Source organism: Ricinus communis, chromosome 10 (assembly GCF_019578655.1).
Source record: "Ricinus communis isolate WT05 ecotype wild-type chromosome 10, ASM1957865v1, whole genome shotgun sequence".
Classification (NCBI taxonomy): Eukaryota; Viridiplantae; Streptophyta; class Magnoliopsida; order Malpighiales; family Euphorbiaceae; genus Ricinus; species Ricinus communis.
In genome coordinates, this window is record NC_063265.1 from 13069273 (window position 1) to 13081962 (window position 12690).

General features: G+C 36.2%; 2 protein-coding genes and 1 pseudogene across 3 annotated transcripts; all 3 read left to right on the top strand.

Moving 5' to 3' along the window:
* Positions 1 to 48: 48 nt before the first annotated feature.
* On the top strand, positions 49 to 3406 carry LOC8269855 (annotated as a pseudogene).
* Positions 3407 to 4112: 706 nt separating this feature from the next.
* Positions 4113 to 7385, top strand: LOC8269856 (G-type lectin S-receptor-like serine/threonine-protein kinase SD1-1). 2 transcript variants are annotated; one of them, XM_015715034.3, is made up of 7 exons: positions 4113 to 5471; positions 5560 to 5697; positions 5801 to 5952; positions 6057 to 6267; positions 6354 to 6591; positions 6687 to 6837; positions 6923 to 7385. In XM_015715034.3, the coding sequence occupies exons 1-7, from the start codon at positions 4214 to 4216 to the stop codon at positions 7229 to 7231; spliced, it is 2457 nt and encodes an 818-aa protein (XP_015570520.2). In that variant the 5' UTR covers positions 4113 to 4213; the 3' UTR covers positions 7232 to 7385. The 2 variants fall into 2 exon arrangements, with proteins under 2 accessions (XP_015570520.2, XP_048226209.1); XM_048370252.1 differs by having other exon boundaries at positions 5342 to 5466.
* Positions 7386 to 10253: 2868 nt separating this feature from the next.
* LOC8269857 (galactinol synthase 2) lies at positions 10254 to 12030 on the top strand. Its single transcript, XM_002512500.4, has 4 exons — positions 10254 to 10784; positions 10892 to 11212; positions 11295 to 11429; positions 11524 to 12030. The coding sequence occupies exons 1-4, from the start codon at positions 10449 to 10451 to the stop codon at positions 11746 to 11748; spliced, it is 1017 nt and encodes a 338-aa protein (XP_002512546.1). The 5' UTR covers positions 10254 to 10448; the 3' UTR covers positions 11749 to 12030.
* The last annotated feature ends 660 nt before the right edge of the window (positions 12031 to 12690 follow it).

A 12690-nucleotide genomic window follows, 5' to 3' on the forward strand; every position in this document is an offset into this window, starting at 1 on the left:
CAAATAAAACAGGCATCTATTGGCATAATCACAAAAACATGCATCAACCTTTTGTTGCATAAAGGCATGAGTGCAGCACACAATCGTTGACCCTTCTATGCCACTCAAAATCTTAAGCGGTTGAGAATTTCTTTATAATTTCGTCTAATATGCTTACTTTCGAGGACAATTCACGTCTTTGGTCAATCTAATGGTCCACGATGACGGAGCAAGAACATTGACAAAACACTCGAAAATTAAAACTGATCTCGTGGTTCAATGCTAATCTAAAGTTTCATCTTGGTTCCAAGGAAATGCTCCTAAACTTTTTGCTTCTATTCTTGCTCTTCCCATTTTGCTTGTCAACTGACACCATAAAACTGAATGAATCTATCACAGACAGAGATATTATAGTATCAAGAAATGGAAGTTTTGCCTTAGGATCTTTCAGACCAGGCAATTCTAGCCACAAATATCTGGGCATCTGGTATAACAAGCTACCAGGAGAAACTGTGGTGTGGGTTGCAAATAGGAACAGTCCAATACCTGGTTCTTCATCAGGGTTCCTCTCTATTAACCCAGACGGGAACCTCGTGCTCCATGTTAATAACCATGACCAAGAACTTCCTCTCTGGTCTACCAATGTCTCAATAAAAGCAAGAACAAAGGCTTGTTGTGAAGCTCAGCTTCTAGATTCCGGGAATCTTGTTTTGATCCAAAATGAGTAATAAAAGAATTATTTGGCAAAGCTTTGATTATCCAACAGATACAGCGCTTCCGGGTATGAAACTTGGATTAGACAGGAGAATTAGATTAGACTGGTTCTTAATAGCATGGAGGTCGTTAGATGATCCAGGAACCGGGGACTGGCTACACAAGCTTGATCCTACTTGCTGTCCGCAGTTCACTTTGTACGAAGATTTAAGTAGGCATATTGGAGAACCAGCCCATGGCCATGGAATGCTCAATTACTGCCGGGTTATTTGAGTATTCTGTTTACAATCAAGATGAGATATACCCCACCGCCCTTTTTGATGGTGATGATCGATATGCTCTCTCAAGAATTGTACTTAACAACTCCGGATTGCTACAGCTGCTTACATGGGACAATAGTGCTCTTAAATGGAGGGAACTTCGGTCAGAGCCTAAGTACAAATATAGACATTGTGGGGCATACAGCATACTGAATGCTAACAACATTGATAGTCTCGAATGCATGTGCTTGCCAGGGTACCAGCCCAAGTACTTGAAGAATTGGAATCTTAGAGATGCTTCTGCTGAGTGCACCAGGAAAATTTCAGACACTTCAATATGTGGAAATGGAGAAGGGTTTGTTAAGATAGCGAGTGTGAAGGTTCCTGATGCTTCAGCAGCAGCTTTATTGAACAGGAATTTGAGTACCAGAGAATGTAAACAACTGTGCTTGAGCAATTGTTCATGTAAAGCATTTGCAAGCTTAGATATAGAGAGGAAAGGAGTTGGCTGCTTGACATGGTATGGAGATTAATGGACACCATGCAGTACTCGAAGGGAGCAGATGTATATGTTCGTGTTGATGCAATAGAGCTAGGCATTATGTTATTTTCCTTCCTCTGCCATTATTCTAGAATCTTTAATTGTACACAAGAAATTAATTTTGATGTTTTTCTTTCATGATATTGGCCTATAAATGCAGCTAAATATGCAAAAAGGAAAGGAGGTTTTCTTAAAAAGAAGGGCATGCTGGCCATTCCAATAGTATCTGCTGCTCTTACTGTGGTTGTCATTGTCTTATTGGGCTCTCTGTGGCTAAGGAAGAAGAGGAAAACAAAAGGTAAAGAATAAGATGTTTTAGCAGCTTGGATACTTTTAGTTATTAACAATTCGACATAACCAAACATTCACAACTTATAATTTCTTTAATTCTGTTAAATGGACAGTGAAGAGGAAAAGCTTATTTTCTATATGGGATGAAAGTGAGCTTGCAGAGAATAGGCAAACAACAGATGTCCAAAATTTTAATCTGCGCACCATATCTGCTGCCACTAACAATTTTAATCCATCTAACAAACTCGGACGAGGTGGTTTTAGCTCAGTGTGTAAGGTAAAGTTCCCAGAAATAAGCTTTAGTGAGCAGTAAGTCTAAGCTTGACAGTTCTAAGCAATAACTACATTGAGTTTCGGATTGACGCTGAGATGTTTATTTTAGGGTCAGCTACCTGATGAGCAAGAAATTGCTGTAAAAAGATTATCCCGTAGTTCGTTACAGGGAAAAGCAGAATTCAAAAGTGAAGCCATGTTGATTGCAAAGCTTCAACGCAGGAATCTTGTGAAACTCATGGGATATTGTATTGAGGGAGAAGAACAATTGTTAATTTATGAGTACTTACCAAACAAAAGTTTGGACTGCTTTATTTTTGGTAAGACTTGAAAAGGTTTATTACACTTTGTTCTCAAGAATCCAGTTAGACAATAACGCAATGGTTAATTGACAGTATCTTGCTGTAGATCATACAAGAAGATTGGCTTTTGATTGGAGAAAATGCTAAGGTATTATAATAGGAATTGCTCGTGGAATCTTGTATCTTCACCATGATTCAAGATTAAGAATTATTCATAGAGATTTGAAAAGCAGCAATGTATTATTAGATGTTGATATGAATACTAAAATTTCTGATTTCGGCATATGGCCAGAATATTCATAGGGGAAGAAGCACAAGACAACACTAACCGAGTTGTTGGAACATAGTAAGTTTGATAATCGCATTCTTAGACATCTAAGACATAATATTATTTGTTCAGACTAAAGATAACTTCTCGTTTATTGCTTTTATGCAGTGGTTATATGGCGCCGGAATATGTAGTGTTTGGAAAGTTTTCAGTAAAATCAGATGTTTTCAGTTTTGGAGTATATTATTGGAGATCATTAGTGGCAGGAAGAGAAACACTTGTTATCCAAATGATCTTTCATTGAATTTGATCGGCCATGTAAGTAATAGAAATGGGTTTAATAAGAAAGCGTGGAAGTGCCAAGCTGATCCTTTTGTATATTACAGGTTTGGGACTTATGGAAAGAAGACAGTTTCAGAAATAGTTGATCCGTCGCTAAGAGATTCATCATCTCTTCATACTCAAGAATTATACAGATGTATTCAGATTGGACTTTTGTGTGTGCAAAAAAATGCCAAGTGTTATTTCGATGTTGAATGGGGAAACAACTCTTCCAAGTCCAAAACAACCTGCATTCATTTTGGGAAGAAACAGCACTCTTCCAAATCCATCACTTGGAGGAGGAACACCCTGTTCTGTAAATGAGGTGACAATTACTAAGGTCGAAGCTCGATAAAGATCTGATTCCTATATGTAATATCGCAACCAAATTAGTAAGAGTATGATCACAAGTCTCCCTTTCAGAGAGGCAATCACAATTGTGAAGTTTGAGTAACAACTCCATAAAACAATCTAAATAACTGTTGTTATCTGTTGGATATAATGACAATTGACATCTCTTTTAGGCCCAAAAGGATAAAGTAATTTCCAACTGGGCTCTTATCTAGTACTAGCGAAAACCAAATGTCCAACAACTAAACTCAATTTGCTCAAAGATTCATTTAATGAGCAAACAGTAACATCAACACAAAGTCTACACATATCCTTATTGCCAACAACCACAATAACATCATAAACATGCCAGTATTAACTCACATTACCAATTATCAACCCAAAAAGGAATCTTTGAGTTCAGTAGTAACTTGCCGATTTCAAAAAAGGTCATAACTCGAATAGAAATATTCGAAATCAAGAAGTTTTGCAGAGGCTTTTACCCGGAAAGAAAAAGGTTGCACAGCGGACTAAAATGGAAGTAGCGCAGTATTATTTGTTAATTTCCTACGAAAACTTTGTATTTAGTGAGAATGAGTTTGTGCTCAATAATTTTGCCACTTGCCTGCCTCATGTGGAATCCCACAGCTGTCATTTTCTTCCACAATAAAGTCTATGCTATTGTTCAAACAAAGACATAATTTCAAAAGCATGGGCGTTGAATTTCGTTTCATAATTTTAAAAACAAGGCGTCGCTGGCATTTCCTGACCTACACGTAACTTGTCATGTCCGGGCAGCAAACAATCATTGACCATTTTATGATGGAAGTGTTCGATGACCGAGCAATAACATTGTCAAAACACTCGAAAATGAAGACTGATCCTAACGTTTGTCGTTCTATCAAATTTAAGATTTCATCTTGGTTCCAAGGAAATGCTCCTGATATTTTTGCTTCTATTCTTGTTCTTCCCATTTTGCTTGTCAACTGATACTATAAAACTGAACGAATCCATCACAGACAGAGATGTTATAGTATCAAGAAATGGGAGTTTTGCCTTGGGATTTTTCAGACCAGGCAATTCTAGCCACAAATATCTCGGCATCTGGTATAACGAGCTACCGGGGGAAACTGTGGTGTGGGTTGCAAACAGGGACAGTCCACTACCTGGTTCTTCATCAGGATTCCTCTTCATTAACCCAGATGGAAATCTCGTGCTCCATGTTAATAACCATGACCAAGAACTTCCTCTCTGGTCTACTACTGTCTCAACGAAAGCAAGAACAAAGGCTTGTTGTGAAGCTCAGCTCCAAGATTCAGGAAATCTTGTTTTGGTCGACAATGAGAATAAAGAAATTGTTTGGCAAAGCTTTGATTATCCAACAGATACATTGCTTCCAGGTCAGAAACTTGGATTAGACAGGAGAATTAGCTTAAACAGGGTCTTAACTTCATGGAGATCAGTAGATGATCCAGGACCTGGGGACTGGTCGTACAAGATTGATCCTACTGGCTCTCCGCAGTTCTTCCTTTTTTACGAGGGTGTAACTAAGTATTGGAGAAGCAACCCATGGCCCTGGAATCGTGATCCGGCACCAGGTTACTTGCGTAATTCTGTTTATGATCAAGATGAGATATACTACAGTTTCCTTTTAGATGGTGCAAATAAATATGTTCTCTCAAGAATTGTGGTTACTAGCTCTGGATTGATACAGCGGTTTACTTGGGACAGTAGCTCTCTTCAATGGAGGGACATTCGGTCAGAGCCCAAGTACAGATATGGACATTGTGGTTCATACAGCATATTGAATATTAACAACATTGATAGTCTTGAATGCATGTGTTTGCCAGGGTACCAGCCCAAGTCCTTGAGTAATTGGAATCTTAGAGACGGTTCTGATGGGTGCACCAATAAACTTCCTGACACTTCAATGTGTCGAAATGGAGAAGGCTTTATTAAGATAGAGAGTGTGAAGATTCCTGATACTTCAATAGCAGCTCTGATGAACATGAATTTGAGTAACAGAGAATGTCAACAATTGTGCTTAAGCAATTGTTCATGTAAAGCATTTGCATACTTAGATATAGATAATAAAGGGGTTGGCTGCTTGACATGGTACGGGGAGTTAATGGACACTACGCAGTATTCAGAGGGAAGAGATGTGCATGTTCGTGTTGATGCATTAGAGTTAGGTATTATGTTCTTCTCCTTTGTTATTATTCTTGAATCTTGAAAGCTACATTAGACATTAATTTTGATGTTTTTATTCATGATATGCAGCTCAATATGCAAAAAGGAAAAGAAGTTTTCTTGAAAGGAAGGGCATGCTGGCCATTCCAATAGTGTCTGCTGCTCTTGCCGTGTTTATCATTCTCTTATTTTTCTATCAGTGGCTAAGGAAGAAGAGGAAAACAAGAGGTAATGAATAAGATATTTTAGCAGTTTGGATACTTTTAGTTGTCAACAATTCGACAACCAAATATGCCCAACTTATAATATTTTTGTAATTCTGTTTAAACAGGCTTATTTCCTATATTGGAAGAAAATGAGCTTGCAGAAAATACGCAAAGAACAGAGGTCCAAATTTTCGATCTGCACACCATATCTGCTGCCACTAACAATTTCAATCCAGCTAACAAATTGGGACAAGGTGGTTTTGGCTCAGTGTATAAGGTAAAGTTCCAAGAAATAAGTTTTAGGGGCAGTAAGCTAGAGCTTGACAGTTCTAAGCTGTAACTACTTTGAGAATCAGATTAACGCTGAGATGTTTATTTCAGGGTCAGCTACATGATGGGCAAGAAATTGCTGTAAAAAGATTATCCCATAACTCAGGACAGGGAATAGCGGAATTCAAAACTGAAGCAATGTTGATTGCAAAGCTTCAGCACAGGAACCTTGTGAAACTTATAGGATATTGTATTCAAAGGGAAGAACAATTGTTAATTTATGAGTACTTGCCGAACAAAAGTTTGGACTGCTTTATTTTTGGTAAGACTTTAAAGGTATACTATACTTTGTTCTCAAGAACATATTTAGACAATAACAAGATGTCTTATTAGCAATATCTTCTGCAGATCATACAAGAAGATTGGTCTTGAATTGGAGAAAACGCTTTAGCATTATAGTAGGAATTGCTCGTGGAATCTTGTACCTTCATCATGATTCAAGATTGAGAATTATCCATAGAGATTTAAAAGCTAGCAATATATTATTAGATGCTGATATGAATCCAAAAATTTCTGATTTCGGCATGGCTAGGATATTCAAAGGGGAAGAAGCTCAAGACAAAACTAACCGAGTTGTTGGAACATAGTAAGTATTGCATACCTGAATTCTTAGACACCCAAGATAATAGTACTATTCTTTTTCATACTAAAGATTATTTTTCTTCAATTGCTTATATGCAGTGGTTACATGGCGCCTGAATATGTAGTATTTGGAAAGTTTTCAGTAAAATCAGATGTTTTCAGTTTTGGAGTTATATTATTGGAGGTAGTCAGTGGCAAGAAGAGCAACACTTGTTATTCAAATGATATTTCATTGAATTTGATTGGTCATGTAAGTAATAGAAATGGGTTTAATGAGAAAGCATTCAAGATAAGCATTTAGACTAACAAACTGTAATATACTCTGAATTATACAGATTTGGGATTTATGGAAAGAAGACAGAGTTTTAGAAATAGTTGATCCATCGTTAAGAGATTCATCATCTCTTCATACTCAAGAATTATACAGATGTATTCAGATTGGACTTTTGTGTGTGCAAGAAACTGCATCAGATCGACCCAACATGCCAAGTGTTGTTTTGATGCTGAATGGTGAAACAACTCTTCCAAGCCCAAATCAACCTGCATTCATTCTAGGAAGTAACATTGTTTCCAATCCATCACTTGGAGGAGGAACAGCTTGTTCTGTAAATGAGGTAACAATTACTAAGGCCGAACCTCGATAAGTATATATATTTTTTATCTAAAAACATTCATGGAGCATAAAGCAGGATAGATGATACATGTGTCAAGATTCCTATTCATTATTGTAACCAATTAAACTGAACTTGCAGCAATTGTTAGCAAATTCACATCACAGCAACTGCTACACTTCTCTTCCTTTTTTGTTATCTTTTGATTAACTCTGCTTTCACTAAAGCTCCAACTCAAAACCTTACGACTCCAGTCCCATGCATTCAGCCAAAAACTTAATGATAGTATGGCTTTGGTTAATCTGATTGTCTTTGGCAGAAAATCAGTGCAGTACGAATAGGAAAGCTTTGTGGTTTAGTTTCATTTGACAGATGGAAACCCAAGAGAGAAGCAAACCTAACTATAAATGAGAGGTACTGACTACTGACTACTTAGAATGACACCTGGGTGATGTGAACAATTTGTAGCTAGTGGAGTGGCAATTCAGGATATATATATATATATATATATATATATATATATAACTAATCCTTCAAATTCTTTAAATCTTGATTACTAGATTCTCATTTTCCCTGGAAAGTTGTATACCAGAATTTATGGACTCATTTTCTTACATCCAAGAACCCTGAAAAATAAAAGCAATCGCATGTCAAGTACTTTATGAAAACTACATTAATCAATGATGAGAAGTGAAGATTAGAAAAAAAGGGAATCGCAAGCCTCCCGGTCACAGATAGATGCAATCATTCATTAAAGTACAGGTGGAATGCTAATTGCCAAGACAGATGGTGCAGAATGCCCAATTTTCATTTGCCCTGTACAGTAAGTGCATCACAAGTGTAAAGTTTGGACAACAATTCCATAAAACAATCACAACTGCTTACGACACTCTAAATCACACTTGTCTGGTGATTTGGTGGCTGGATGCTATGACAAATTGACATCTCTTTTGCATTTCGGGTTAGTTTTCTCTCCTGTAGTAATTATATTTTCTTGATCGGTTTGAAGTTTAGATAAATCATCCGAACTAGAATGAAAAGATTCAGAAATTGATACATATTGTGTCCCAGTGGATTATACCCCTGGAATAATAATTCAATGGAGGAAGCTCAAGGATGTGATTGAGGTTGAACATGGAAAGGGAAACTTCCCACGAGAGAGGAATTGGAAATTGAAGAAAACAAATATTATTCTGACTCTTCCAACATTGAATATGTTAATCAATGTTTTTGAGTGTAAATCCCGGCAATTGAGACGTTTCTGGAAAGTGGCTACACATTCAACTAGCCTGAAGTTCAGGTAATGACCTAGATTAATTAGGCAGGCAACTCATCCACTTAATATTCAAAACGTCACTAACCAAAAGGGATAATGCATTTAATTTAAGTTAAATATATATTTATAGTTTCTGACTTGTATCATTGGCAGGCCCTTATTGGATATTCTTTTTTTTTTTCACTTTAATACTTTAACTTTTAATTTAATTTAACAAGTATTTAAATTTTATTTTTTTAATATCTAATTATTTTCAACTTAATCTAATATATATATATATATATATATTTTATTTTTTATAATAATAAATACCTTTATGCATTCCAATTGCACTTATTAAATGAAAACATGTATCAACGAGTATTAAAATATTATAAAAAAATAAATTTATGTGTCTATTAAATTAAATTAAAAATTAAAATATTAAATAGAATAATTTTATTATTTGATTACAACTATATAATATTATTTGATGTTACACTTTAGTCAGAAAAGAAAATATGAAATTTAATTCTACTATAAAGTCCCCATGAACATTGTGTTACTACCATTCAAAACTTGCTCCAGATAAATGATCAACAACCAAATGGTATTAACAGAATATCCTAAATAAAATAAACCATGCATTCTGCTAGTCAAAGAATCCAATTAACTAATTCCTACTATACACAAATATATGGCGGCAAAATTAAGTTACTACAAAGTTCGAAACATTATCTTATAAATTTTTTTAGTATAAAGTCCAAAACATTATCCAAAACCAATTGTCGGTCGACAATAAAGTCACAACTACTTCGATTAACATTTGGATCAACAGGTCCCATTTTTGGACCAACTAACTAAACTGTAAAATGGGGAAAACAGTCACTACGGAATGAACCGTGGTTTCCTTGCAGCTGCCCATGTTGCCACGTGGAAGACACCGTCCCCTATATCAGATACTGAAAATATCGGCCCCTCATACATGGAACCACAAGAAGACCGACGTGTATTACTCCTGCCATGTGTCGTCTAATTAGTGGGTATGTGGCGATTCTTTTCTTTTTTTCTATTGGACCCTACAGGCTTTACTTAATCTTTTATCTACTTGAGAAAAAAACTAAAAATAAAAGTACTTCAATAACAAGTTTTTCATTATATAAACTAATAAAAAGGGCAGATAACAGGCGCCTAGAAGAAAGCCACGTGTCTAAACTGGCCAACGTGGCACCAACCGACTTTTGCATTTAGTCACTAGAAGGTGCTGTGGTGTAACTCGTAACAATAGGCCCCAGTTGGCGGTGGTAGTTAACAGTAAATAAATATTTTTATTTGCACTTTTGCTTTTTCCTTTTTCTTTTAAATTTTTATAATTTTTAATTTAAAAAACCAGCCCCAAGTCCTCCTATAATAACATAGAAAAAGCCTTGTTAACCAAATGGTAAATAAATTAAAGATTAAGGGCGTTAATATATGAAGAAAAGGTCTGACCAAAGAGATCCTCTGGTATATTCCATGAATTACTACTGGCCTTTTATCGGGATCTTTCTTGCACCGTCCAATTTCAAGATTCTTTATTAACCCTTGGATCGAAGTTTACCGCCATATGTACAGCCTGATCGACCCGTATTCAAAATTTATATAATTTTTAATGTTAGTGAAGACGAAAGATAATCCACATTCCACAAGGTTCGTCAACGTAAGCATTTCAATTTTAAATAATAAAGATATGATTTTACCAAATCTTTTGGATCCCACTTTGATTAATTAACCCTATGCCAGAGATCCTATAAATACCCCTCCTCCCGATCAACCCAAAAACCCATCCACAGAACTTCATTTATCAAGCAAACAAAACAAGCATTCCTTCAATTAAACATTCTGACATACCCTTTTCACATTCATACTCACTTCTCATTTCTTTTCTTTTATAGCGCTCGAACCTATTCGTTATATTTCCCTGCTTTTGCATCTTATTCAAGAAAACTAGTTACTATGGCCCCTCATCTTGCCAGTGCTAATCTTGCAGCCAATACCAACTCTTTGGTTAAGCAAGCCAGCATATCTAGTTGTGCATATGTTACTTTCTTGGCCGGCGATGGAGACTATGTGAAAGGTGTTGTTGGTTTAGCCAAAGGGTTAAGAAAAGTCAAGAGTAAGTACCCACTAGTGGTGGCTATCTTGCCTGATGTCCCAGAGGATCACCGTAAAATCTTGGTCTCTCAGGGTTGCATAGTTAAAGAAATTGAGCCTGTTTATCCACCTGAGAACCAGACTCAATTCGCCATGGCTTATTATGTTATCAATTACTCCAAGCTTCGTATATGGGAGGTACGTACGTGTTTGTTAAATTCTTTATCCTTTTTCTTTCTGAAAATCCCAATTCAATTTTGAACTCGTAAATATGGAGTAAAATATGGTGCCATTTTTGCTTGCAGTTTGTGGAGTATAGCAAGATGATATATTTGGATGGTGATATTCAAGTTTTTGAGAACATAGACCATCTGTTTGACTTGCAAAATGGTTACTTTTATGCTGTGATGGATTGTTTTTGTGAGAAGACATGGAGCCACTCTCCACAGTACAAGATCGGATACTGCCAACAGTGTCCTGATAGAGTGAAGTGGCCTGCTGAAATGGGTCCTAAGCCTCCACTTTACTTTAATGCTGGCATGTTTGTTTTTGAGCCCAGTCTTTCCACATATGATGACCTCTTGAACACAGTCAAACTCACCCCTCCTACCCCATTTGCTGAGCAGGTAAACTTTTACACGTGTTATATTTGTAGTTTCGTTTTCCTCGTGAATTAGAGTATTCATATGTTTCTTTGTATTTTGGCAGGATTTCTTGAACATGTTCTTCAAGGACATTTACAGGCCAATTCCTCCAATTTACAACCTGGTCTTGGCCTTGCTCTGGCGCCATCCAGAGAACATCGAGTTTGAAAAGGTCAAGGTTGTTCACTACTGTGCAGCCGTAAGTATCTAGCTAAAACAAACATCTTTTAAGTTTTAATATACAGAGTTACAATTCTACAATTTCTAACTCCATTTAAACGGTGTCTTTATAGGGATCTAAGCCATGGAGGTATACTGGAAAAGAAGACAACATGGACAGAGAAGATATAAAGATGCTGGTGAAGAAATGGTGGGACATATACGAGGATGAGTCGTTAGACTACAAGAATACTGTTGCTGCTACTGGTGGTGCAACTGAAGGTGAACTGCAGCCGTTCTTAGCAGCTTTATCGGAGGCCGGCGTTGTTCATTACGTTACCGCCCCATCTGCTGCTTAATGGTTGTGGATTCTATCAAGCTACTATATAGTATTACGAATACTTTGTATAGGAAAATATAATTAAGGGGTTTGTTTTAGACAGCGATTTTCTTCTTTCTTTTTTGGGTAATCCTCCATATATTATTAAATGGGGGAAGTTTTCTTTTTGTGTGCGAGGACCTTTTAACCCTCCTCAATATTTGTTGGTTTTCTGAATTATTTTGCAATTTAAATGTAAACTTAAAACATAGTGTTTTTATTTTTTTGGTAAATGTTATTCCTGATCTTTTGTCTGTCTCAATCTACCCTTTTATGAACTTCAATCCACTTGAATGATAGCCAGTTTCGGTATATTAAGTTTTTTGTTAGGAATTATATATGCGCTATCGATGGGGATTAAAATTTAAGGTTACTGCAGTTACACAATTCGTTAAAAGAAATATATAGTAGCTGAAATGGTGATGGGATTTAAAAAGGGTTGTAGTTTTGCTGGTTTTCTTGTAGTGATGCTAATCTGTGATAGTAATGACAATTTGGAATCTGCCTAAAGGAGAAAGAAACAAACAGAGGTGGTGAGGAGATGATTGGTCTGTTAAAACATAAATTGTTTTTGATAATATTATATGAAGTGTTACTGAACTGATGAAAGAATTTAGAAGAACTGAAACAAATCACTGAGCATATGACAATGAAATTATTGGCCTGATCAAATCTTAAGTAGAAATTTAGAACTAACATATGTGACAGCGTCATTTGCATGCATTTGTCTTAGCTTCATTGCCGATGGCGAGGGCCTTTGCTTCCGGTGAATCAAAACGACATAGTTTTGATTCAATAAAATGCAAGCCAAGCATATCCCAGGAAAACAGGATTCATATCTTTGGTTTACTTCTTTATCTATTTCGTCGTTTCTTCTCAAGATTTATATTTTCATGGAATTTGGTCGAATGTTGACCTTTTA

Coding starts and splice junctions, on each gene's coding strand:
- LOC8269856 (XM_015715034.3), top strand. CDS start 4,214: ATGCTCCTGATATTTTTGCTTCTATTCTTGTTCTTCCCATTTTGCTTG. Junction 6,268..6,353: donor TTTGGACTGCTTTATTTTTG/GTAAGACTTTAA, acceptor TATCTTCTGCAG/ATCATACAAGAAGATTGGTC. Junction 6,838..6,922: donor CATTGAATTTGATTGGTCAT/GTAAGTAATAGA, acceptor TGAATTATACAG/ATTTGGGATTTATGGAAAGA.
- LOC8269857 (XM_002512500.4), top strand. CDS start 10,449: ATGGCCCCTCATCTTGCCAGTGCTAATCTTGCAGCCAATACCAACTCT. Junction 10,785..10,891: donor CCAAGCTTCGTATATGGGAG/GTACGTACGTGT, acceptor TTTTGCTTGCAG/TTTGTGGAGTATAGCAAGAT. Junction 11,213..11,294: donor CTACCCCATTTGCTGAGCAG/GTAAACTTTTAC, acceptor GTATTTTGGCAG/GATTTCTTGAACATGTTCTT.